This window comes from Trypanosoma brucei, chromosome 3 (genome assembly GCF_000002445.2).
Source record: "Trypanosoma brucei brucei TREU927 chromosome 3, complete sequence".
NCBI classification, from domain to species: Eukaryota; Euglenozoa; class Kinetoplastea; order Trypanosomatida; family Trypanosomatidae; genus Trypanosoma; species Trypanosoma brucei.
In genome coordinates this window covers 129465-156937 of record NC_007276.1, presented here as the reverse complement: position 1 = coordinate 156937, position 27473 = coordinate 129465, and the positions used below count along the sequence as shown (strand labels likewise).

At 45.1% G+C, this 27473-nt stretch overlaps 3 protein-coding genes across 3 annotated transcripts, besides 5 other annotated features; 2 read left to right on the top strand and 1 right to left on the bottom strand.

Moving 5' to 3' along the window:
* Positions 1-637: part of a sequence feature (sequence corresponds to BAC RPCI93-27F10) that runs on past the window's edge.
* Positions 102-126: a microsatellite.
* On the top strand, positions 244-804 carry Tb927.3.610 (N-acetyltransferase complex ARD1 subunit, putative; the record flags this gene model as incomplete). The annotated part of the gene is made up of 1 exon (XM_024642677.1): positions 244-804. One exon carries the CDS (start codon positions 244-246, stop codon positions 802-804), a length of 561 nt encoding a protein of 186 aa, XP_024498417.1.
* Positions 638-27473: part of a sequence feature (sequence corresponds to BAC RPCI93-6N20) that runs on past the window's edge.
* Positions 3716-4414, top strand: Tb927.3.600 (hypothetical protein; the record flags this gene model as incomplete). Its single annotated transcript, XM_838563.1, has 1 exon — positions 3716-4414. The coding sequence occupies one exon, from the start codon at positions 3716-3718 to the stop codon at positions 4412-4414; it is 699 nt and encodes a 232-aa protein (XP_843656.1).
* Positions 8052-8080: a microsatellite.
* On the bottom strand, positions 8435-9823 carry Tb927.3.590 (adenosine transporter, putative; the record flags this gene model as incomplete). The annotated part of the gene is made up of 1 exon (XM_838562.1): positions 8435-9823. One exon carries the CDS (start codon positions 9821-9823, stop codon positions 8435-8437), a length of 1389 nt encoding a protein of 462 aa, XP_843655.1.
* Positions 18603-18649: a microsatellite.

The window sequence follows — 27473 nt, the reverse complement described above, 5'->3', positions numbered from 1 at the left end:
GGGCACATTTGTTTTTCCACGGTTCCGTAACTTCCCCACCTAATCGCTTGAACATGAGTAAATGCTATCGGTAGCATGATTATTGTCGCACAATAACCCTCCATACACACACATACACACACACACTTTTTTTTGTTGTTTGTGACGTCTCTTCGCTTTCTTTTCTTTTTTTACAATTCTCACGCAAAACAACTACCAACAACAACAACAACTGGTAGGAAGAGAGAAACAGTCCGTATTGCCATGACCACTTTTAGGGATTTCAACTTAGTGGACATTATGTCTTTTAACTTTGTCAACATGGACCAGTTAACTGAAACATATAATTCCTCTTTTTATGGAGAATATGTAACGCATTGGCCCGAGTATCAACGCATTTGCATTCATCCGACTACAGGTGTTACGATGGCTTATACACTCGGAAAAGCGGAAGGTGAAGCTGAAGATTTCCATGGACACGTATCAGCAGTTACGGTAGCGCCAACCTTCCGACGACTTGGGTTGGGTGTAACACTCATGAAAGAACTTGAGGCAACCACTGAATATATTCACAATGCGTATTTTGTAGATCTTTTTGTAAGACAAAGTAATAAAGTTGCACAAGATATGTATCGAGGACTTGGATATGTGGTGTATAGACGCGTATTGGATTATTATCACGGCAGTGGCTCAAAAGGTCCTTTTAAGGAAAATGAAGATGCACTTGACATGCGAAAGGCAATGCCCAGAGATAAGGAAAGGACGAAAAGTAGTGTCATTCCCCTTTCCACACCGGTGCGTCCTGATGAATTGGAGTGGAATTAAAAAAGAAATTAAATATTGGCCATGTGAAGTTTCCTCTTCGTTTTTTTTTTGATTCAGGTTCATTCACGCAGATATGATGTGTTAGTTGATGTTTGTTTGGGTTTACGTGTGTGTTGGGTCAATGAATTGGTGTCAACGGGGTTTTATCCAGTTGTTCGCTTGCAGTAAATTCGGTGAAAAGATGATGATTGTTAAGATGAGTTGAGGGATTTTTTTTTTCCTCATGGAAAGTTGCGTTAACTTGGGGGGTAAAAACAAAAAGAAGCGTTTGTAATATTGGGGTTCCGAGGGGAATGTTACGTGTGCATCCGCTTGAGGTACACTGACTAAAATTAAGCTGATATTCAGTTGGATTGTTGTTTTTTCACTTCATGTTTATCAGCGGGAAAATGAACACTGTGATTGGTGATATTAACCTTCAACAGTTAAGTTATTTAAGCAGCCCTTTTTAGAAGATGTTTTTCTTTATGTTCCTACGCACCATATTTGGTGTGAGTTGTGCCATTTTAATATTTTTTCCTCCCTCTCTCTCTCCTTTTATAAGCTAAAAACAAACTGAAACCTCAGGTACACAAATAACACACATTTATTTGTTTTGGTTTCTGGGCTATTGATATCATCATGCCTTTACTCACTTGAATTCTCCCTTGCAGGCTAAATAAGAAAGAAAGGAATAAAAAGTCAAATGGTGTTAATGGCGTTGGTTATGTTGTTTGTTTTGACCTGTGAATTATAACTCCATTAATTAACGTTAAGGACGAAAGAAACGGAGTTTACAATACCGAATACTCCCCGGTTGAGAAACTTTTCGCATTGAAACCACCTGAGCGTTACGCCAATGGTGTTTGATTTGTTGTTATCGGAAGTGCCCGAGTTCCTCATGGGGCGAGAGGGTTAATAAAATATATACGAATCAGTCAATTTCAAAGGAGAGAGGGGGGGAAAAGAAAAGGCAGTTGAAGCAACTTTAAATTGCATACATAACTCTCTATCAAATTACATGCGGAGTTTAAATGATTACGTTGGAGGTGTGGCGAATTCCTCATGATGTTACGAGTGATGAATACCTCCACACAATAACCTCAACTCATTCGGTTGAATTTAACTTTATTACAGTTCAACACAGTTAACTTAAATTTTGCATGGGACGTTTATAAATACTCGCATCACTGCAGGCGTTGTGCTCACGTTGGTGATTATTTGAACCTTTTCGAAAACTATTCATGAGGAACCATTACGAGTTTGTTGAATGCACAAATATCCGTTTTTATACGTCAGGAGGGAATATCTCACGAATTTATACCACAAGATGTGACGTTTCAGCACAATTCCCATCGCTTTTGGTAGCGGCATCTGTGAGTTATGTTGAGAAATTTATTTAATAGTAATGTTTTTCCGTTGCAAAGTGACTCGCAGCGGCCACTTTTATGTTATGATTTCCCTGAATTAACAAAAAAAAAAGAGGAAAAAGAGGGGCATTGTTGAAAGCTTACGTTGAGTCGACACCAGTTAATGTCACTGCACCTTGACAGTTAAACGTTTGTAATTTCGTGCGAATCATCTTTTATGTTGTAAATTCTTTCCTGTTTGATGCATGGGCTCAAGGATTTTATCACTGAACCTCCCCGTTATGTTTGCGTTACTGAATGGAGGGAGCAATTGTTTCATGTTTGCGGAACTCCCAAGCACTGAGCAGAACTGAATCCAGAAAGCGGAGTTGTGCCTTTTCAGGTGGAAATGTGGAGGAATGCAATAAAAACAATTTTAAAAAATGTCACCACAGAGTTATATATTTTCAGTACATAATTTAATTCAGTGCGTTGTTTTGCCTTTGAAATAAAACTAGCGCTATTGGAGGTTGACAATTTGGTCGGTGGAAAACCAATGTAATTATTATGATTATTATTATAGACAAGGTTGGGAAAATTTGCATTGAAATTCTTTTTTTCTTTTTAAGCAGCCCAAGTGCAAATAGAAATGGTAGAAATGAATGCGTCGGATGTGAATGCAACTAAAATGAAACATCTCAACGGCTCGGATGCGAAAAGATGTTCGTGAAGGAAGAACAGGGAAATATGTTTAAAATTTTTTTGGTTTTCTTTTGGGGGTGGAGTTTTATGTGAGGATTTCCGCCTGGGGATAATTATCGCGAGACGAAATTCGTCACTATTATTTATTTCAACTGAATTCTCATTTTGAGTGGGACCACTTCGTCCTGCTCACGTTGGCATCTCAATTATGAAACTGAGACGACTTTGCTGATAAATAATTTTTAGGGTTCATCACTTGAGTTCATGTCAAGGCATCCCGATGCATGTGGGGGCGCATTCATACGGAGAGCTCAGTGTAAATATGAGTAACTTCCCGTTTCTGAAGAGGTTAATCTCATCGGATATGCACTCGAATGACAAGGCGGCGTTTTGCGATCCTCAGGAGAAGCACATTTCATTTTTGTCATGAATAAAAATTAAAAGGAAAACAATTACTGAGGTATTAATTTGTTTAAATTTTTAAGTTATTTTTTCTACATACATATTCCGCAAGCATCAGAGGGCTGTTGATTTTATTTGAATGTTATGTTTTTGTGGTTAGAGCTCCAACTGTGTTCAACAGCACTGAAGGACGTAACATTATTGCACCTCGCCATTTCCCAAAGGATTCTCATCGTAAATACCGTAAGATTGGAGTTGTCAAGCGGGTGCAAATGGATGAGATTTCAATCTAAACAAATACCGTTTGCCACTCTCATATTCTGTGGAATTGCTGGAATGACACAGGTGTGAGCGTGACTCTTTAATATAGAGGGAGTTGTTAAGGAGGCATCTTTGGATAAAAATTGAGTTGCTTTGCATCGAAAATAATCTTTTTCAATGTTTGCTTATCTTCTTTTAAGGTAATACATCATAAAGCGATGTCAAGGTTTGGGGCTTGGTGCGTGCTAATTTTGTTTGTCTTGACATTTTGTTTAGTGCACGCTTCTACATCCAACTTACCGCTTTTAACAGCTCACGTGTCTGATTGCCCAAGCTTTGGCGGAAGTAACTTCCTGTCCACTTCCGAGGGAAAGCGGCAGCTAGCTCAGTATGCAAGGGCCAACTGCACAGAAGTGAAAAAAGAGTGGCGAATAAGAGATCGACCAGGAAACTGCACCGTCTGCATCGGCGGCTTGGGCTGTCCGTGGACATACACTTGCAACCGGGCCCTCCTTGCCGTTTATTTCGGACTAAATGTCGCAAATCCGGAGGGTTCAGAAGTGAAAGAAAATGGTGACACGAATCCGGAGCCGAGGGTTCCATCAGGTCCAGAGGCTCGAGACAACATTGTTGACAGTCCCGACTCGGCCCCATCACCACCAGGAGAGAAGAAACGGATTGGCAGTCCAGCGGGAAAACGTGATGATTCGACAGAAAATAAACCCAGCCAAAAGGTTTCGCAAAGTGATGGTAATTACGCACCCGCAAAACAAGTTGCAGGTTCCAATAAGAAAGTGAACGCTCCAACTGAATCTGAGGGTCCATCCCGGCCGGCTGAGCAACAGGGAAGTATTTCTGAACAGCCACTACGATCGATTTACAACACAATATATTCAGTATTGTTATTCTCCCTGTAGGTGCATGAGGCGTCATTTGGTCCCTCCATCCGCAATCAATATATGCTTTTCGACAACGTTAATATTATGTCTTTTTCACTTATGTGAATTAATCCACCCTTGATTATGTGTGCGAATATATCCCCGCAGTATCCGTGGCACCTGCACTTTCAACGGGCTTCTAATTCCTACAGTATGTTATTTCCTAATAATGGTATAACCGTCTTCAAATCGTTACGGGGCTGTGAATTATATGAACCATAGGGGGAGAATGTCCTGTAGGATATTTTGAACGAGCTTTAAACACGCCATTTGCCCCGAATGGCGTTTTACGATGATATTTAACATTCGACCTGAGTCAGTAGTGAATAGATTTTAATATTTGCGAAACGTACAGTGGCACGCAAGTTTACTAAAGAAATTGGGAATGACTATATGTTGTTGCTGCTTTTTTTGTTTCTCAATCTCAAAAGTGGGAGAGGGCAGTTATACCACTCTACCACCAGGTTTATTTTCAACTTGCATTTGCTCCTGGTTTGATTTTTTTCCTTTTGCTTTAATAAAGAAAGTGATAGCTGTGACTCGCTATTTCGTTTCATATTCCCGTGATGTTGCGTTACGACTGCCATCTACGCTATTTCACAACTTCGGTTATTTGCTCTCTCCATAAATTCTCACGCATAAAACAAGTAGAAAAGGCCTTAGCATCGGCTGTCGTTTGTAGAGGCTGGAGGCATTATTCCATTACTACTGTTTAAAGTTTTTCGTATTTTAACAAAGAGGTGAAGTTTAGCTGCCGGTAAAATTCGGCTGCGTGCGGTGGGCACTTGTAAATGGCGTCTTTGGAAATGAACGGAATTGGGCGGAACTTATTCAGCACCATCATTAATTGATTTTGAACATAAACGGTCAGGAGTTTATTCGCCCGAAGGACATTATGTAACGGATGATGGGAAAAACATTTGGATTTTATTCTCCGCCCATTGCTGTGGGAGGCAGCGCTCCGTATAGTTCATGGAAATGAGTGCTGTGACGAATTGCGCGATATTGGATTGTTGAGATTCACTTGCAACCGAATGAGTGAGTTGTAGCTGAACAAATAAAACTTAAAAAAAAAAATAACGCCTCCCGTTAAAGGATGGCGGACTATCGGTCTTCATCACGCACCGCATTATAACTTAACCCGACGCCACTGCCTGGTGGATTTTTGTGCGCAATGGCGGAGTGGCGGCAAGTGACCGTTAAGAAAGCGGCCAAATGCCTCTCCCCGAACGAGTGAGGGCTGGTGGCGAGTTTGGCTTCTCCCCATTTCTCAGAAATACTCCGGAAAAAATGTGAATTGAAACCAATTTAAGTTATCCCTTGTGGTCGCGTCAAGTGAGTGTTTCAACACGCGCTCGCTGCGAAAACTCCCTTTTTTTCTTTTTTAAGTCCCTCCAACAGAGGAGGAGCTAAAGAGGGTAAAATAACATATGGCACCCTCCGTGCAGCCATTTCAATACGGCAGAGTCCCCACGTGCAAAGTTTCGCGTTCCTGAGGTGTTGATCCATCAGAACTTTGATGGCTGAAAAGGTCATCCAAAACCACTTTTTGCGGCAAAACAAAAAAGGTGTCGTGATGCCTCCCTCCGAATTGTCATGACTTTACCCAACACCGTAATGCCTGTGATTTCTTATAACACCCATTGAACCTCCCCGCCTCCAATTTAAACACCCGCTGCTGATCTCAAAGTAACGTATCTGAAATTTGCGTGTTCGTCATGTCCAGCGACTAGAATTCGTGGCCTCGTTGAGGTTTGAAATGTTTAGTTTAATTCCTCCATACTCTCAAGGTGGCTAATGTTAGTTGATTGAGAGCAACTACTAATATCAGGCTACGCCGCGTCCGAGGCGTTGGCGCGGCATATTGATGACAAAGCCAAAATTCGAAGGCGCAGAAGCATTCCAATTGAATCGATATTGTTTAGTACGCCTGCGCAGTGGGGGAAGGTTCAGTTCTGCCACCCCGGTGCACGCACATATCTCCCACATAAGGCTGACTTCGAGAGATTTGGGTTTTTAGACTCAATAACCTCAATAAAGGAAGGAGTTTTCTTGATTCAGCGCACGTGGACCCTTTCTTCCACTCGAGAGGCCCCAACTCCCGTGGGAACTCGTTGGAACGTGTTTCCCTGGCAACATTGTTGTCGGTGCTGGTATCGTTTGTGTAGGATTTTTAAAAAAAAGTAAAGTCAGTTCCTCCTGCGGAGCCGTATTAAACAGTTCACTCGGCGCTTCCGGTTTTAAACTTTTCCAACTGCCTGAAGACAACCAGCTGTCATGGGTCGCCTGCCCTTGCTTTCGTGATGAGCTCAACCTTCCCAAAAAGGTGAGCTCACGAAGTTCCATCGGTGCGTCTCGGGCTTAAGTTTTCCGTATTGCTTGCGGTGAGTTCCGCAATTGCAATTACATGTGATTTGCTTTCGCGACCACACCCAGCTAAAGTGTGCGTCACATCTTGCTTCTGATACCCGGTCCCATCTGCATTCCCCGCTTTATTTCCTGCTGTGGTGCTGGTGCCGATTCGATTGTGCCGTTATTTCGCCAGCAACGCCTTTTCGTGTACGGTACGAGGTTCACGTGTATGTTCTTTCCTCCCTTCATGATAATAAAAACATTATTTACGCTAACTGCAGTACGGAAGTAGTATGCTCATTGATTCCACTAACCTGGCAAGATACGTCAATTTCAATCCTTCCGTTTTTGGCTCTGAGCTTTCGGGGTTTGTGGGTGAAGATTAAGTGCCCCCGCGCATCACCAATGACTGCGACGACGTGGGAGTAAAACGGATGCAGCTTCACCATGAAGTCGACGATTTCGAATTCCGGACTGCATAGTTCCCCCGTCCATTGGGCGTCGAAACGAGGTTTGTTCCATTGACATCTCAATCAGTCGACTGCACCGCCAACATGCGGCATGTGAACCCTCATCATTAGAAAAACAAAACTTTGCGTGCATTGAGTATCAGTTGATGATCAACACTTCGGGTTGGGCCCCTTCTAATTCATGCCGTAAGTTCCATAACTTGCACCAAAAGATGCGTAGCCAGTGCGACGGGTGCTATTCCTTCGCTGCTTATTCAAACTCTAGGTTTCCTTTTCATACATAAATGAACATTGAAAAGGTAAAAAAAAAAATGGGTTTGCATGGTTTGAAGGCTCGATATGGACCACAAAAACTCCTTGAAAGGTTCCGCGGTTTGGTTTTTGTGAGTGTGGAGCACGAACGAAAGTTAGGAGAATGGAGTAGTATATTTAAGTGCCATCCCATATTCTTTCCTCACCCCACTTCCCCGTTTTTAGGACACAGAGTAAAAAATTTTTCGTAAGAATGAAGTTGAGTAAAAAAAAAAAAGATATAACCTACCAATATGTTCGGCTATTCTCCACACTGAATGGCATTTCTTTCCACACGTTCTTGTGGGATGTATAACCAGTGGAAGGCGTCAGGTATTGTGGAGTGAAAGCACCGCCATAAAATATGAGAAAATAATTTGTTAGTGGAGGGGGGCTTGGGTAATAAAATCTTATGAAAATAAACAGAAACACCTCTCCGTTTACACGGGTGATATCCATATCGTGAAGAACGGTGGGCATGTGTCTGTGAAGGGACCGGAAAAAATAATAATAGTAATAATAATAACAATAAATAAACTTTAAAAAATAACAAACAAAGGGGGAAATTAGCCAAAGAATAACTTTTTGGAGGTCGCGCGCACGTCCCTTGTGGCCCGACTTTTCTTGAAACCCGGACTACAAGTCCCAACCTTTCTTTTAGTTGCGCTTCCCCTTGCCTCACTTCGCCTTTGACCACGTCACCTCACGGCTTTTTTTTTTTTGCTTTCACGTATGTTCGGTCGTGCCAAACACACTCTTTCTTTTTTTTATTCGGTTACCACAAGTTTATATTCGCTAGCAAGCACCTCTTGTGTACTTGCTTGCAATTTTTCTCATTTACGGATATGGCTCCAAAAGCCCAATGAGGTTCCCATGAAGGGCGGTGCTATTGAGGAAGTCCCTCCTTGACGGCAAGCGCGAGCATGGAGCCGGAGAAAAGACCGCACAGAATCGCAATGACGGCACAATTGGCAGCAAGAGAGCGTTCACCAGCTGCTGTCAGTGAACCGGTGCGTGGCGTGTGTATTAGCGCCATCCCGCCAAAATATCCGTACGTGAGGCCCCAAAGAAATGAAAGAATGTAAGGGAGAAGAGTGCCACCAATGATACCGCGCACACAGAAAACAAGAGGAATTATAAGAAAGACACGTGCAAATGTCCCAACCACAACATAACGTGGTGAAGGCTGCAGCCGCTTGAACTGAAGGAGGAGGCGCGATAGGAAGTCACCGAAATGAAACATCGCCGCAGTAATAGTCATATACCAACCGTTTGGCACATCGGTTTTGACGGCGAAGAATACACCAGGGTAGACGAGAAATGTGGTGGAGAAGGCGAGGAAACCCGCCGCCAGCATGGGCCAGACGCGCTTCAGCACCACAGATACCTTCGCCTTCAGCATTTGCTGCGAGTTTGTAATGTCTTCCACTTGGTCCGTGTCCTTCATGGTGTCGGGGTCCACGGTGACCGTCATCACGTTCCCTTTCGTGGTGTTATTATCAATCGCCACGGAGTCTTCATCTTGTTCTGCTGGGCCATTTGATGCGCCACTTTCTTTGTTTTCACAAGCATTGGTCCTTTCCCTTGCGGCGTACCGAAACTCTGCTGCATACTTCATGGCGTATGGGTTCTTCCTCAGAAGCACCAAGAGGATGCAGGAAACCACTTCAAGAAGGACAACCAAGCCAAAGAAAATTCGGGACTGTGTCAACATGCTTTCGTAGTTGCTCTCCATAGATGCTTTTATTACGATAGAGAAGAACGATGTGATGATACCACAAACTGCGACACCCCACACAACGGCGCTGAAAAATTTTGTAGGGAACGGGCTAATAAGGGCACCGTTTCCGGTGTCACAAAGTGTTGCCGCAACACCATTGATCACACCGACGAGCATAATCGTTACCTTGGCGCCGGTTTCTGTTGTTTTTATTATGGTGACCATTATCACGACGAAAACTGCCAAAATTGAGAGGATGAGACCGGCACCGAGTCGAACAGCCAGAGGGATCCGCCTTCCAAGATTTGTCAGCATGAATAAAGTCAGAAGGAACTCCACAAGGAACGTCGTGGCATTGTAGTACGTGAAGACGTTATTCCAAAACCTTTGATCCTCCGCCTCTGCATTGGGATCCCCCTGCGCATACTTGTAGTACTCGATAAAAAAGAATGGAATCGAAAATATGGAAGTTGTCACCACCACCGCCGACATTCCGAAGAATATAAAGGTGATGTAGACTGTAAACTCAGAAACCGATTCGAACCCGAGCATCATTCTTACTTTTATGACTGCCTTAAACCGATGGTTAGTCCCTTTGATACCGCGCTTACAGTAAAGTGTAAAGAAAAAAGACGGAAATTTTGAAGTTAAAACGGGACTGGAAAGTTCTGTGACGAAAACAAGGATTGCGCACGTGAGTGGACTGCCGTTCTTGTGCGCTACCAAAAAGAACACCGACCTTCAGCGTGTAGGGTCGGGAATCAAAAGAAAAGCGAGGGTGAGCCAGTGGTACCCATCTTCCCCATTTTTAGCTTCCGAAGTATGGGGGATTAATTCAATTCCCCACGCACGCGATAGGGTGAAAGAAAAAAAAAGAGTTAAATCTTTGAACAACTTCGTAGGGAAAAGACTTTTCGTTCAATATTCTTCCCGAAACTGAGGTTAATCTCTCTCTTGAAAACACCAACTCTCTTGACGGGGTATTTGTGTGTTTGGTTCCGTGGACAATAAAATAAATCGCGTTCGGGGTTTTCACATTTTTTCTGACATTGACTGAAAAAGGTTTTGAAATGAAGCGTCCCCGGAATGGAGCCATTGAGTTTATTAGCAGGACAAACAGCACAAAATTACACCGCAGCATGTCGTTCTTGACGCCACGAGGTCTCGTTTCCTTTCCGAGCAATCGATAACTTGATAAAGTCCCGTAATATTGGATGCTGACACGCATCGGCCGCAGCAAGTTTCGGACCAGTTTCTTCGTTTGCGAATGAAGTGCGTCTGCCGTTGTCCATCGCCATGCGCTACGGTGTCGCGACCATTGTATTGTGTTGCAACCTATTCTGCTCTGTACTCTGGCGTGTTTGGTTTAGCTGCACACATCATTGGTTGGGACTCTGCGGTGGAAGCGCTCTGATGAAATCACACAAGGTGAGATAATATGGCTTGTGTAGGGCGACATCGAAGCACAATTTGTCGCCGGGTTTCCGTGCCCATTTGCAGTTGCCTCGACTTTCGTGTCCCTTTTTTAATATCTGAAAAGAGGATGGCTACGAGCCGCTGCAGCACCCACCCAACCTGCCCCTTAACTCGGAATACGAGCGATGGAAAAGTGCGTGTAATTTCCATTGCCTCATGCGCGACCAGTCGTTGCTGTGCTCGTCTCATCATCACGCTCATGTCCTCCAAGGCGCTTTCGGGTCCCACGTTTCACATCCACATTTATCAGGGATTCAAAAATCTGATGTGCGATACGTGGTAAAACAGCGGAAAATAAGTGGCTAGGGTTCGGAAAAAGAGGTACCGAGGGCCACTCAGGTTGTAAAATCATTCAAACCAGCGTCTCAACTGGACGAAGCACGGTGGCAAACGACAAAAACCAAACCTCCTAAAGCACCCACTTTTTTTTTGCACATCAGTGAAAAACACCAAAAGAGCGCTAACGCCCTTCCAATTCGAAAAACGCCCGATTAGACGCAGCGCACAACGAGAGCGGCCGGAGGCGAGATATTTTACACCTAAACCATCAGACGAACCTACAAAACACGTTCCCGGGGATGCGGTTCACCCCTCGCCTTCAGGTAAAATGTAGCAATCGACGAGGCTACGCGAGGGGATAAAACACGGTCAAAAAAAGGCAATTACGCAACACGTGGAACGCAGTAGGGAATATGGGGGAGAGGCACGCACATGTATAAATGCACGTGCTAATTTACTTTCTTTTCTTTTCATCGTACGTACATGCTCCTAATAAATGGGATGATTAAATAGCGGATTTGGTGGTAGTGACCGCGCCCTTTGTTTCACGCGATCTCCAGCCCCGGGGAAGGAAAAAGATGCCCTGAATCGAACTAAGTGGGCCCTCACGACCCACAACCTGCACAAAGAAAACTCCGGGGAATATCACATTCAGTGGGGAAACAATCTGCTTTGTTTGCTTCTCTGTCGTTTCGAAAAAATATTCTTCACGTTGGTTGGGAAACGTGTTTTTCCCCTTCGAAGCCATGGAATACACAAGTGTCGGCAGGTTGTGTGATGCCTTGCATTTTCAACTTTTATCGTAGGGGAAGTTGCGTGTTCTCATCGATGTTTCACTTGTAAGGCCATGCGACGGGAGCAAGGCGTTAAATCGCAAGCAAATCCGCAGAGAGGAGCTTGGAATAACGGGAATATAGGGGGGGAGCAATGAAAACGACGATAGATACGGTGATGGGAATGAAAGTATTGAGTGCAAGCATGTTCTAGGGCACTAACGCGCAGCCCGCTGAATGCATTACTAATTCTACTTTGTTCTTATAGTTCCCGCGGACTCCCGTGACAATCACAATTCAACCCTCGTTTGTACACAAAATATACAAACCCTCGGATGCTGGTAAAGTATTTTTTTTTCTTTTCACACAGGTCAATGCAGCTACGCGGTTCCTCTGCGCGTTTGCCACCTTTTCTTTGGCTCGACCACCCTCTTTAGGTGTATGAAAATATCACCACAACTAACACCAAAAAAGTCAGTTTCCCCGTTGTTTTTCCACACCTTACCCCACACTTTGCTTTCTGTTATTTCTGCAAGCCGGTAGCCCCTTTGTTCTTCGTTGCCTGTTCAGTATCTGCCTGCTTCAACGATATCTTCTACTTTTTGTTTGGGTTTGTTACCACCCATCGATTAAGTACCTAGCATTTCCCTATGTTTACTTTTTGTTTGACATCTTTTAGCTAGCGGTCGACTTTGCATTACTACTTCACCCACTGCGGCGTTAGGTCTGTTCGCGCTGGCAACAGTGATGCCACCGGCATCTTCCGATTTAGTTGCATTGTTACGTGCCATGGTTTCAGCCAACGTATACCTTTAAACCTTGCTGTTTGGATTTCTGTGTGCCGCATCGGAGGGAGGTAGCGCTTCCTTCTCTACATCGTCGGGCCTAAACAACTTTACCAAGAAAATTTCCACATTTACGCGAAGCCGTTAACCTCTTTTCTCGGGTCTAATCAAGCCACATTATCCACTTAGTGCTCAGGGGCTATTCATTGTAGTAAGTGTGTGGGAGTTTCCACTCACCCTACTCTTAGAGCGTCACAGCAGCCCTCTATTTTGTGCCCACGCCAGTGCTACAAGTGCTCGATGAGGGTACCTTGTTCCATACATTTTGTCGGGTGTTGCGTACATTGGAGATCCTTTGGAACCGTCTTCAATACTAGGAACGCTCCGCTTCTCAATCTCTTCCCATTGCATTTTTATCGAAGTGTTTGTTCCTGGTGTGTAAAATCAATTCTGACAAGTGAACAGGCTAATAATCGCACCATCGACATCTTGTACCGTGCTCTACTCTGCGCTTCAGTCCGCCCTTTTTTGCATTACCATCTCTAATTTTTCAAGGAATACAGTGTTTTCGCTGTCATCCTTCACGTTCCTTTCTGCGATCACATCCTTTACCTTTCGCGCTTCGTTTTCTTAATCATCCTTTTAATTGTGCCTGCGCTTCTTTTTTTACAACATGGCGCTGGTACTCCTTCGGTCGTTCGGGTTGTCGCTTTTCGAGTGCCCCGTTATCCAGTGTCAACCGCATTTGTTGTGGCGAATGGGGAACTTTGGTTTCAACTTGTTTGCATGACTGTGCCATCGGTTTTTGACACGGTGATCCAGTTTGTTGCACCTGCAACATGCCAATTCCCCCTTTCGCTTAAAATTCCTTGGGCTCATTTGAAATTCCACATCCCCGCCATATTTTCCTGGTGATATGTCCTTTGGGCTTTTGGCCGCGCCTTCTGTTCGCCCCCGTTTGAATGACCTGTGTCGTTGCGCTTCCTCAACCACCCACCCAGTTGGTACGCTTGGTGGACGAAAGGGTCAATTTAGCCTTTTTCCTTTCCTTGCTCTCCACCGTTTCTTCAGATAGGTCTCCCTTTTGCTTCTAAAAGGTCGTCTGGAAGGTTCCCTCAGAAGCGTCGTGGCACGCATTCCCATACCAATTGCATTTGTTCGAAATAAAATAAAATACAATAGATGCATGGAAGTTAGAGTCCACTCTGTATGTTATCTGTGTTTTGTTTCCTTTTCGGAGTCCTTTCCATGTTCTTTTTCCTTTCCCATTGATGCTTGTTTATCGCTCGGTCAGTTGCTAAAACACGTCGCATTTGTATAATAAAGTGCACTGGACATATGAGTAAGTTTTTGTCGCATTGCACTTGGCCGCGATGGCGCTTTGGGGCCGGTCACCCGTCCATTGCAACAAAAACTTTTGAAGAGGGCTGTCAATGTTCACAACAGAACACCGTTTGTATTTGATGTTGTCCGTTCTCTTTTTTCCATATTGTTGTCATGTGCCACACAAATGCCTTGTTGTCCTTCTCCGAAACCGGATCAGTATTAACCTTTTTTCGTGCAAAGAGAGATATCCCCCTCAGCATGGGGCGGATGCGTTTCATACGATTCCTCGTCGGGGCACACTTTGGAATTTTGTGTGTTTTCAAATTGATTTCCTTCATTTTGGTTTCCACTCCATCACAGCTTTAATAACGCCCGTCTTCCGCAATGAGCACTGCTGTGGCACCAAGTTGTCTTTTCATGCCGGTTCACCAGTTTGTATTTCACTACGGTGTAATAATACAGTTTCAAACGTTGGGTTTACCATTCTTCCAGTTAATTATACGGAGTTTCTTAATTTGAGCTACGGGATTTCCTCATTGATACTCGCGGTCTCCGTTTTGTGAGAGACAACGGGCCGGGACAACGAGTTGGTAAATGCTATTACTTTCCCACTTTTTCGATGCATTCCTGGGGGCACCTACGAGTGATTCGAATCCACTTTTCATTGCACAGTTTATGCTCTGTAACTGCGCGTTAGTTTGCTTGTTCCATGGAAATAATATGTCCTTACTTCCTCAGCCCCCGGTGATATTACAGCTGCAGCCGTCCCTTTATCGGCAATGGCCTGGTGACAATTATTTCTTGCGTGTTTTGTAACCTCGGTGGGAATTCCTGATTGGTTGAGTTGATGGCTGCTGTTTCTGTGGTTCTTGCCTTAAATGTTTTTCCTCTCCATCACTCTGTGTCTTTCCTTTGATCGCACTTTTCACCTTATGTTTCTCCGCTACTTTTCCGCTTACATTGTCACATAACGTCATTCCATTTAGAAGATTTTCAGCTCTTTGCTCAAGAAGTGTTGCGCCAGTGTATCTGTTTTTGGTGTTGTCGTCTGTGTTTCCATTCTTACCGGAGACAATAGCGTAACCTCCTTTATATTCCTAGTTTCTTTGGGGCACGCTCGAGCCATTCTTTGCCTCGCGCACCCGAGTTTGTTGGCAAGCTATTCAATCGCTCTTTTTCTATGAGAATAGTGTCTTTCGCTCCTGTCTGCTTCTCCCTTGCGATGTGGCGAACCAGTATCGACACTTTTCCTATGGAGGACCGTGCCGTTGCAGTGGCATTCTACCAGTGTATGACTTGCGTTACGCTTGTTCGTCCCGCGAATATGCCTCCTGTAAAATGTGAAGTCTGTACTGCAATAGTGCAGATGTTTACCCAACATAAACCTTTGTAGCCAGAAAACGCAGATGGTTTGTGAAACAGTAGGTTATCTCTTTATTATCTAATGGGAGAGTGTTGACCCCCAAGAGTATGCACGTAACCTACCCGATCAGTCGCTGGAAAGTAGGGATGGTAAACGGGATGCCAAGTTACGTTATTTTGTGTGTGGTTTATCCGCTTTAACAGCCGTTACCGCTACTCTCCCCCGTACAAGGGGTTGTCTTGGAACAAGCGGCAGAACACAGGGGGTCATTCAGGGCTGGTATCATCACAGTATTTTTTGATTTAACTCCAAGCAGCAAATGCGCACATTGGGAAGTAGAAACCCAAATAACCTCAACCCCTCGCGGCAGCAGGGAGACCAGCGCTGATCGACCATTTCCTGCTCGTTCAACCCAGTTACAGCCGTTCCTTCTGTCATTGCTACATCTCCTGTAATACATTCCCCCCCTTTTTTTTACAGAGAATGGTATTGCACCACCGTACACATTAATAAAATGTTTCCTTATGATAAACTGTCAACCTGCAGTTGCACCAACATTCACGCTACTTGAAGTGTTCTAAGGTACAAACGGTAAGCGGCGGAACTCATTTACGATAGATGGTGATGCCAAAATGTCGTTCGATTTGATGGAATGACTAACATCTTCATCGTTTACAACCATACAGCTTCATAGCAGTGTGATCAAGAGTGCTGATGGTATTGAATCAGCCAGTAACCCAATACTGCAGAGCAATGCTCGTAGAGTGAAGTTATGCCCTCGGATGCGGCACAATCCCGATGAATGAGTATTGTTCCAATTCGTACCGCTTACTGCTGTTACCCTGCTATGTTCCATTCCATTAATGTGACAACCAAATGACAGAAATAGAGCACAGAGCTCACACTCGCCACGGTTTTAAAATTGGGTTGCTCAGTCTTTAAAGAAGTGTCGTGTTTGAAGGCTCACGATGCTGAAAAGAGCGTGCTAAACCGACACGCTCGAGATTACATGTGAAATGTTGGAACCACGAAAGCAAAGAGGCGCATGCCCCTGAAATGAAAACGGATGCTTTTGCCGACTACCGTGACAAAAAGTACTAAGATAATCTTCTCTGCATTTAACCAACCTCAACGTAAGGGAAAGGATATCCCACTTTAATGTAATCCACGAACTGCCAGTAACTTGCCAAAGGAGGTAATCCTCGGTCCTACCAGAACGAGGAATATCAGTTACGTTAAACACTGTCATAATCCATGCCTTTCAGAGCGTGGCCTAAGCACCTAACAATTACGACAGAAGGAGGGCCAATAAAGCAACAACTTCACTCGTTGGCATATACGAGTCACAATACTGTTTCTAAGTTTAGTTTCTCAGTCCGAAAAAATCATGAGCATCGCACTGTCAACGACGTTAAATAAATGTTATCGACCCTTTTACAATGATTTCTCACACATATTTGCGGTATCACGTAAGCGTACATAAAATACATCCAGGATCGACAATGGTGCTGTCGGGCGCGAAGATAGTAATTCAGCGCAACGCAAAGTTGGTAAAACCGATTCGTACACAACTTTCACGATTACTTTATAATACACATGAGAGAGTAACAACGCAATAACTAATAAAGACACCAGCATCAACATTTCCCGTCAAAAACCTGTAACAGTGTGAACGCACACTTTGATGATCGTACTTGCCTGGTCTGTGGTTTGCAGTGATAAGGACAACAATACCAGGAGAGTCACTGACGACGATACATACATCCTGTGAATACCCAAACATAAGATTGTCAATGAGTAGTATGACTGCACAAACACAACAAAAAACATGAATGTTTTATTTATTAAAAACAAATCAGCAATTAGCGGGCGAAAACACATATATCACTATCTTGCTCGATTGATTGATCCAGTGTTCAGTGGTCAAACAAGCTGTGCAGTAAAGACTCAGTGTCATGGCACGCACCGAGAGGTGCTGTCACTGAAGAAAGTAAATCAAATAGAAAAACGACTGTGTACATCTGGAGCGGTTGTATTTCTAACAATACCTTTATAGCTTCGAAAGTTAATGTTCGTGGTGTAGCAAAAACGCGCGTGTGAGCATCTCTCAATCTATCTCCCCTTGGATCCGCATGTCTTAAAGAGCCACAAACATTATCCTAAATCGCTCCCTGACAGAAAAGTTGCACAGGTAACCAAATGAAGACTTGAAGTATTCATCCGCTAAATTCAATACCAACGACGGCCAGCGGGTTAAGTCAGTTTACACAGGCACCGACTCGCACACAAGCACACAAAAGGCCGCCCTCTGCTGGGCCAAATCCCATGGCAGTGGTGGCAGATAACGGAGGTTAAAGGGATCGGCAGATGCCCCACGAGTAGCACAATCCCTTTCCTGATGCCCTTTCCATAACTGAGGCGCCGCTAACCCCACTCCAATCGGAGAAGAGTCGCCAGCATGCGAACCTCACCCAAACAAAATCGCTGGAGTGCAAAACTGAGAAGTATAGGGCACGGACACAGCCATCACGCAGTTGTCAACGGCGCCGAATCATGGGTTCTTTAACCTAGCGTCGCTAATGCTGGAATTCGGGGACTTCGCCGAAACAAAACCTTCATCCAGCGCCACCAGGGTTCCCTGTGACCAATCTCTGGCCCATTTCTCCAACTCATCTGCAAAAAAAAAAAACGTCCCGCCGTCTTCTACCAGCTCGAACACGTCTGATTGGCTACGCCAAGCCGTACAAAAAGCCCTTGAAAGTGTGGGTGGCGCGTAACCCGCCCCTGTGCACGACAGCGCGGAAAAAGTTGAGTCGTGGCGGGTCGCACCAAGGAGGCGGGATTGAGGATACCCTTTCGCAGAAAAGCTCGAGCTGGGGAACCGTGTAGCCAAATTTTAATGCGCAACATTCAGCGGACTTTGGCGCAGCAGTTGCCAATGAACAGCAGCGAGTTGCCGCAACCCAGAACGGATGCCGGCCTGCCTCCAGATGTGACATGTTGCCATCGTCGCTTGGTTTCTCAGTGGGAGCCTGGCGGGCGATGCGCACCTCATCGGCAGCCGTGTCAGAAAAGTGGACCGCATTTGCGTTTTCGCTTCCCCTTACCTACGGCAGAGTCCTTTATGAACGCTTCAGACCCAACGGTAATTCCACAAGGGTGAGGACCCTGGCCGACTTTCTGCATTCAGTGTGGCAAAGGGGGGTGTTCCCCACACCCTGATCGCACTTGAGGGAAGGGGTCGCTTCAAAGAGGGAGAGGTGCTGCGCCTGACTGATTTTGGGCCGCAGCGTTTTCAAGTTCACTAACCTCGTCGCGGGGATCACATGATGGTGTGTGTGTGTGTGTGTGTGTGTGTGTGTGTGTGTGTTTGTGTGTGGAGGGGAGGCGGTATTGTTCCGCATGATGTGATACTCAAACGAACCCGGCTCTCAGAGTCGGGCCCGGGACACGCATCGGCTCCGAATATGAGGCTGGTGACGGATTCATAAGACAGGGCCCAAAGGCGGTAAAGAAAACCAAACGGGCCATCCGGCGGTTGAAGCTTTCACTGGCGGTGTCGCGGCATTTAGCAGCATCATGGGCCTTGCATCCCTCTATGGGAAACTGACTGCTCGCGACACGGTTTGGCAGCGAAAGTGCAAGGGAACTGAACATACTTTTCTCACAACGGTTGGGAAGCCAAGTATCCTGCAGTGATGTTTCGGCGGCATATGGGGACGGGGGCATTAATTTTTTATTTTAAGTGTTGATGTCGTAGGGAGATTTGTTTTACGTCTACCTCCAACACGTTAACATGTGGCACTTTTTTTTAGGTATTGAAACCATTTCCCCTTTTGCAGCAGGCGACACGGAGAAAAAAAATGTGCTACTGGGAACAGTCATTTCGTTAGTTTTGTGGCATGATGGGAACTACTGTTAAGAGGATGAACTGAGTGGCAGATGGTCCAATATCGCCACTTCCCATGCTCGTACACCTGCCTTTCAAGTATTCAAAGTGCAAGTACTTAACGAACGATTTCGCACAAAGGGAATAACTTGAAGTGGAAGGAATGACGTGAGAGGGAACAGGCCGTGCATGTGCCGAACTTAGCGCACACTATTAAAATTTGTTGGGGGTGGTTAAGAAGACAAAAGACTTGGGGATATCACAGATGAATAATCACCTGTACTTAGAAATAAAAAGAGAGTGGTGCAGATAGCTAAATACTTATCAGCTCAAAATATGGGGGTGTTGTGACAAATTGTGGAATAGAAGAGGTATATTGACTCAGATATGCAATCCAGTTTGATGCACGAGAACAAAAGGGGAAAATAGGGGTGCACTCATGTAGAAAACACGAACCTTTATTTGCAGCACATGGATGAAAGTGATGGCGTTGCTGCTCACCCGTGTTAAGGTAATTGGAAAGATGAGTATTTTAGTACATCCAGAAAAGGTCGCTTGTAACCATGTGGGGAACATTCTGAACGTTTCAAAAGATTTTTTTTTATTTAGCAAAACCATATTAAATTTGGTACTGCACTAATACCTTACTTTTCGCCCCTAATGACAAACGGGAGAAACATTGCAGGAAGTAAAAGGGGATTCCGAGCTTTCAGGTGCCAATGAGGAAACGGTTTTATAATGATTTGCGACCGTCTTAAAGCTTTCAACTCTCGCCGCAGCCTGGCACTCTTCCAGCAGCTGTGAACATAACTGCCTTTTGATCGAAATGGTATTCATAATTTTTGTTTGTATCACCGTGACGTAACTCGTTATACAAACTTTCTTTTCGTCGTTATTTGAGCAGTGGTTTTCTTTTTAAGTGATACACATTTAAAATGATCTGTGCGGCAAAGGGGATGATCATATTTAAAATAAAAATGATGGCATAAGCAAATTATACACTAACTATTGCTTGTTATGGTTGTTCGAGGAAGCTTCCTTATGTTTTGTTCGTATGATAACTCGTCCACTGCTTAGCACACAATTTTGTTTTATTTCACGAACCGTCTTTTAAAAAGCAATTGATCTTCAGGGTGTCAGAAAGACTTTTATTATGCGCTGAAACCGAAGCTTAGAACCCATCTTCCCCATATAAACACTTTTTCGCCACGCTTAAAGCTCGGTAGCAGCTCAGAATTGGGGTATATGGCGCCGCGCACTTACTTATCGTCACTTACAGGTTCATTAGATACAAACAATCCGACACTGGCGGTGACGCGCTTAGGTTAAAGAAAAAAGAAATAGGCAAGGAGAAAACCCCCTGTGACAGTTGGAAGGACGAAAGCATTGTCCTAATTCCGTCCTACAGAAAAGTAGAGAACAGAAACACAACTTGGATGCATTATGAAACGTATAAACTAGCTAGCAAACTGTGAGATCATGTGCGGAAGGCCGTTGTGCCGAAACGATACAGGCGAGAGTGACATGCCCATTTTTCAAGCAGGTGGAGTGCGAAAGGGAACACCTTTCCCCCTTGATATATAACCACTGTTTGGCATTGCTGTGTATTCTCTTCTAGTTCCGACTACACGTTTGGATGAAGCCGTCTGTGCAACTTAGCACTGTCCCAAGAACTGGGCAGTTAAGCGTCACGAGTAGAAATAAAAAAACACGAGCTAGCATAGGGAATCGTATGAATATCGGATTCACAACCCAGCAACTGATGGAGCATTTTGAACAGCGGCGATGCTTATGATAGAAATGGAATAGCGTTTTTGGGAGATGGGTCCCATTAGAGTTGGACAGACTGCTGCTCGTTCTACTGAAGCTCCCACTCAAAATGATTTGGGGGGGAACATTTAGGTCGCGTGGGTAACGGCAGTTGTATCGGCACGCTGTTCTGCTAGTGTTACACTGGAGCAGTGCGCTCTGCTATTGCTGCACGGTAAACCTTATTACCTGGGTAAAAGAATCAAACGTGTTATTGCATGGAGGGATAAGTATTTTACAGTGTAAGTGTGATGCTGGGTGGGACGAGCGAGCAGCTTGCATAGGTCATCATTTTACGTTTTACACATCTTTTTTTTTTTACTTTGCTCATGAAAGGAGATATAGTATCCAGTTCACTTCCCATGCTGAGAAGTGGAGAGAAAAGTTAAATATTACCAGGATGATGTGAATAATGGGTGCATGTATCAAATCCCCTTGGTTATATTCCTTGGAACTTCCTTACCCAGAAGCGGGACCTGTAGACAGAGGGAACTTGTGTCTCTGCTTTAATAAGGCGTGTTCCTGCACCTTCTGAAGTCGTGGAAGAGCACAACCAACAAGTGGAAACACAGGAAATCGTCTGCGGCTAACAAATTATATTCAGACTTTGGATGCGATGAAGATCTTACTTGCTGAGGAATGTAAGTGCTTACCTCCTCGAGAGGGTAGTGAAGCCCATTCTCTACGGAGATATGATGTTGTTCCACTGTTTGGATCACAGACACATTGATCGTTTATATGTCAAAGTGGGAAATCACCCAATATGCTTAGAAAAATATTTTGAGACACAATCGTAGCGGAAGTTTTTGTAACAGCAATATGACCGAGACTCCAAACTTCTCTGTCGTCATAACATCAGACAGCTGTTGTTGATAATACGGTGATTTGAAGTGAACAAGAATTGATGGCTCGTTTTTCCCATACATGGGGTGTCAAGTTCTAAGGGTATGGATTAATATAGGCTGACACCGAGGAGAGGTCCCTCCCTCCCTTTAGTGACACGACGTGTGTGGAGACAATTCGCAGCAGTGGCTGTGCTTCGCGCTCCTTGGGTTATTGCTGTTACGCATTTGAGTAAACGTTGGCGAAACGGTGCGGTGATAACCCTTCCAACCTTACGAAGGTGAAGGATAATGGTTTTAGACGCCCCCTTTGCTTGGAAAGCGTCAACGCTTCGGTGGGTTGGCGTTCAGTCCCGTTATGTATAAGCAGGGTGTAGAGCAGAGTATAGAAAGAAATGTTTGCGTTGTCAAGCTGCGAGATAAAGGAAAATAATAATAAGGCGAGTGGTTGTTTTGAGGATGTTATGAAGCAATGTTGAAATGCTGATTCTCGGAAAGGGGAACAGTAGATCGATGTCTTTGTTTTTAACACTTCAGGGGATTGTGCTCGCCACCAGGGACGGCAGTTTGTGTCGCCAAAAAGAGGTGAAATGGGAGTATGGTTGTTTTAGACATATACGATGTGTTTGTTCAGTTGCACACACGGATGTTTGTTCGTGCGTAGGGGGATTCAGGTCAGATAGAAGAGAAAGAACGATGGTGGTTGTTTTGAGGATCAACCGATCCAAAAGAAGAACTGACTGGCCTCAGATATGCTATAGGTGCTCGTGTAGCCAAGTAGCTGCGTTGTGTCACTGTACCCTTGGTAGGGGGGGGAACCCAACTACAAGCAGTAGCAATGGTTGCAGGATTGATGAAAGGTGACGGATATGTGGAAGGGAAGGGAGTACTACCAAATTTAGTTGTGGTTAGTGTTAACGCTAAACGAAAAAAGAAAAAGAAATGGGTAGCTGAGAAATCAGGACAGAGTAAATGACAGTGTAGGAATGATACGGCTTCTGCGCGTCGTAGGGGTGGTGCAACTAGGCGCTTTCCAAAAAATATCATAAAGGCTGCGAGTGAGATTTGGAATCGCAGGGGATTTTATCTGTCTGAGGGGGAAATGTGTTTATCTTGTTCTTGAGCGTAGCAGCGAAGTCTTTTGTCCCGTAAATTTCTTGGTCCGTTGGTACCTGGCAAATATGGAGGGTTTGAAGGGAATACCGAAGTTGGAATGCATGTCGATGGACGGGTTTGAGGGCGTGCGAAAAAGTAGAAGATATATGCAGGGGCTCGCGAGAATGTGGAATTTTTTTTTAAAGCCAGTGAGATGGCTGTTAGGGGCGAAGGTTTGGGAAGATCGATGTAATGCAGATGAGGTTGGAGGCATTATATCTCGATGGCAGTGAGACGTCTTCAAAGTGCGTGTGGGTGGGGGGCAAGGTGTAACATGGCGGTTTGCCCTGTTTTTACGTTTAGTGGTGCCGGATTTGAGTGCGTTAAGTACTGAGGTCGTGAAAATGAGGATGCTTTTTAACCCCAAATGAGGAAACCTAAAAGGTGTACATATAGTGTTGTGGAATTATCGCGCGCGGGTCTCGTTCGTTCTCCACTGTTTTGAAACCTGATTTTTTTTATTATTAACCCAACACGAGCGCGTCTATCGAATCTGACTGACGGGAAAAAAGAGATCATGGGGAGGCCTGAGGTCGGTAACAAACTCGTGGAGATCGTTTTCGGTGCGTGTATAAGTTGAAGGAATTGGAGGTTTTGAGACACAAAAGTTTGAATCAGTTACCACTTCGGGGAAACGACAAGCGAACGTGTACGATAGGCGCAACTGAAAAAGGTGGAGGGTCTTTTCAACATTGATACATACTTTGGTCGGTTATCCTTCTACAATAACGTCGGAAACAGTACCATATTTTTTTTTTTCGGAAAGCATGATATTAAGCTTCTTTCTTGCTACATCGTTCTCTTCCATTTTGCCGTTAGTTGCGCGTGTTATAGGACATTCGTATTCCCAAAGGCATTAGAAAGTTCATACGATGGCCGCAGCCGTCAAACCGGAAGAGGCGAATGCTGTCACCACGGCGGAGAATGAAGTCAACCCAAACCCCTTTTCAGCCGTACCGGGCTCACCCGGCTCCGCTGCTGCGGCACCAACGGATGCAGTCACAGCTGCAAATCCGAGTAATGATGTTTGCCCGAAAGACGACGACGAAATGTATGGCGATCACACATATATTTGTGGAATTGAGTGCCCCACTTTTGGAAGTTCAGAAGCAGGAGAGGGGGAGCTCTCGACTCGTGCTGCGCTCCTGGCATGGATGGGAGTCGTTTCGATGGTATTAGTGTTAGTCGTCGTGTCGGTGAAGTGCATCGGTGACGCTCGGGATTAAAAAGTTTCCAGTAACAACAACGCATAGGAAAGGACTGGTACGTCGACAGAGATGGTTTGCTCTTTTGTTTTCTTTGCTTTAACATATGTATGCAAACATGCACATACGCTCTAATAGTGCGTTGTTATGAACACTTTGAGTTTGCTAGATGCCTATTTGCGCGCTTACATCTAGTGCATTAAAAAGGTGTTTGCGTCGGTGTTCTCACCGCTTCGTCACCGGTGTTCATAATTTGTGCATCAGCTTTATTTTTATTGGTGTTCCATATCTGTGGAGAAAAAGAATAGGAAGTAGCTGTGGTCGGGAGGGTGCTTCGACAACAACGCCGTTATGAGCCAACAATGTTAGCGAGAAGGTCAGGGTGTCAACTGTTGGTAGTGAGAACCTGGTTGTTCGTTAGTTGAGTACGGAGTACTTCTGCGTGGAAATGGGCTAGGATGTTCAAGCGGTGTGTGATCGGTGGTGTCGGCTGCCAGCGCCTCTTCCCGCAACATCCGCCATGTTTTCCATGGGTGTCACAAAACACGGATCACCAATAAATTGTCGGGAGGAATATAAGTTCATTTCGAAGCGGGCGTCGCTGGGCGTCAGTATCAGAGTGTCCTTAAAGCATCCTCCAAAATGCTCCACGTCTCGTTTTCAACGAGCTGCTCGAAGCCTTGGAGGATTCTCATCATAGTCGCAGTGTCCAATCCTTTTTGCAGTGTCATCCGCGTCCCTGCTCTTCATCGTTTATCCTTCCGTAGAGAACCTGTGTTGGAGGTCGGCGGTCGTGTCCTGGGACGCTTAGTAAGGGAAGGGAAAGGGACTCAGGGCATTTGTTAGCAACTGAGGATCGAGCGCTGTCGCTCGTCCCTATTCTCAACTTAGTTATTCTCGTTTACCGGGCGATGTGTCTAAATGGGCCGCTGCCACTTGTTCCGTGGGGAATGCGGTTGTGAAGTGGGTGGGCAAACCTTCAATATCTAGTTTACGCTTTCCGCGTATTATCTTTTTGTTGCCTACTGTGCCAACTGCTTTGATGCAGTCGGCAGGCACATCTCTCTCTCTTGACCGGTGTTGCGAAGGTGACGCGCCGTTGTGCGTATGTGCACTGGGTCGTTAAGCGTTTGGACCAAAATTTACACTATATGTTTGATAGTTTGAATTCTACATTAGCTCCGCTTCCCGACTATACCTTCTTTTCCACTGCTTTTGGAATGATGACATCACGAGTGAGGGTGTGGAAGGAGATGATAAGCTCCAGGTGGTCGCCCATCTGCAGTTTTCTAAGGGTTTCCAATGGTGACGGTTGCCCCGTGGTGCACCTTCTGCGTACCCGGCATGAATCGGGACAATAGCCTTTTAACCGTGGTGTAGTCGTAGCCAAGTCGGACGTTACTACCTGATGTCGCTTGCATGAGCAAAGCTTCCAAACATTTTTTCTGCAAAGATTTCCTTTCTCAGGCGGTAAAAATAATCACGGAAGATATACGCATACAACAACAGCTGAGGCACAGCAGCAACGGAAGCTGCCTCGAGGATTCATTGCATATTAGCAGAAACTACTCACTGCCAGGTTTGTGTGATATAAAGAGCATGGGGCAACACCCAACGCTACAAGCGCCAGTATGGCCGTTACCAGATGCGTCTGACCGGTAGGTGAAACGAGCTCACGTCCAAAGCGCTGAGACAGTAGTGGAGACACGGTAACAGCAATGACGACGATCACAATACTGTCGTCTAGAATTTCCCAAAGTAAACTATTTTTATGCGGCATCAGCTCCTTCCTTCAAGTGAAAAGAGGGTGTATAACCTGGAAGGAGGTGGTGCCACACTTTGGAGTCGCATTCCTAGACTTTTCGGATTGAGCGTGATGAAGTGGGTTGAATTATAAGCAATTAGATGCAAGGCGTGCGGACTCATAGAACATATGCAAAATTCCTCGTATTTAGTGTTAGGTGTGGTGGGGATATGGGGACAGATGTTAGTCGGAAGGCGGAGGAAATGGTCAATGAGAAGCAACATATCCTACTCCCCGTGTTTGTGAAGTTTAATTTTGGTTAGGAAGGGCTCGTGCGAGCAGAGTTTGGTGAGAGCGGACTTCAACGCAGGGCCGCCAAGAGAAGCGGTTGAGGGGCGTAAGCACAATCACCATTGTGAAGGAATTGTGTGCACAAGGTTTTTTTTTCACTTTAGGGGTGTACGTTCTGTCCTGTGTATGAAGTTGGGAATGCCATACATGTGGTTGTGAGACAGGGTTACCAGTGGTTGATAGTCGTGGTGCGCACCTCAGAATATGTGTGCGAGGAAAGGCAGAGAGTAAAGCATAGCTTGGGTCAAGGGAGGAGGATCTGGAAGATGGAGAAGGGAGATAGGAGAGGAACTTCGTTACATCGCGGAGACTAAGCAGGATTATTGTTTGGAACCATAGAAAAGGGTCGAGCAGGGACTGCAGGCAGTTTATTTTTTGTATATGCGAGGGTGTTCGGATGTGGAGGGTGTGGGGTTTTCTTGATCTCTTAATTTGGTGGGAGGAACTATACCCATATAGATGCGTGTAAGAAAGGGGTAATTAGTCGCATGCAGATGTAGGAGGGCTTGGAAGCGGTTTCTTGGCAGTGTGGACGTTGTAGGTGATAGTTACGTGACACAAAATAAGGGGAAGTAGCAAGGAAGTGGGAGATTTTTCTCTTTGTTGTTTGCGGTAATGTTGAGCCACGGTGGAATGGCTCAATGGCTGCGAGAGGTTAAGTGGTTTCGATATGTAAGTGTGCTCATGCTGCCAGCGGGGTTTAAGGTTTATGAATGCATTAACTTTCTAAGGGTTCGTATTTTGGTTAACTTAGGACTCCTGAGGGGGTCAAATGTGTCGTGTTATGTGCTTCGAAAGTGTGCTCGATTGGGGTAAGGCTACCAACAGGACAAGGAGGATTGGGATTTGATTCCAGCTTGCCTCGGCGTCCATCGGGGAGATAGCGAATCAATGGGTGAGGAGGATCCACGGCGATAAGAGTTCATAATGCACGAAGGGAGGAGAGGTCCTGTAAATGAGAGTCAGAGAAAAGAAAGGAGTGGAGACTTAAACGCGCCGTGTGAGAAAACCGGCCAAACCCGCAGAGAAAGGGAAAACTTGAAAAGGGCCACTTGTCTCTCATGCACAACCAGATTTGCTGGAGGGATATTGCTGTAAAGGAGAAACTCGGCAATAAATACGAAGGAGACGGCTGACGAGGGTCAAAGCGAAAGTGGAGATTTAGAGAGGTCAGTCGCAAATGCGATTAAAATTGAGAATAGGGAACG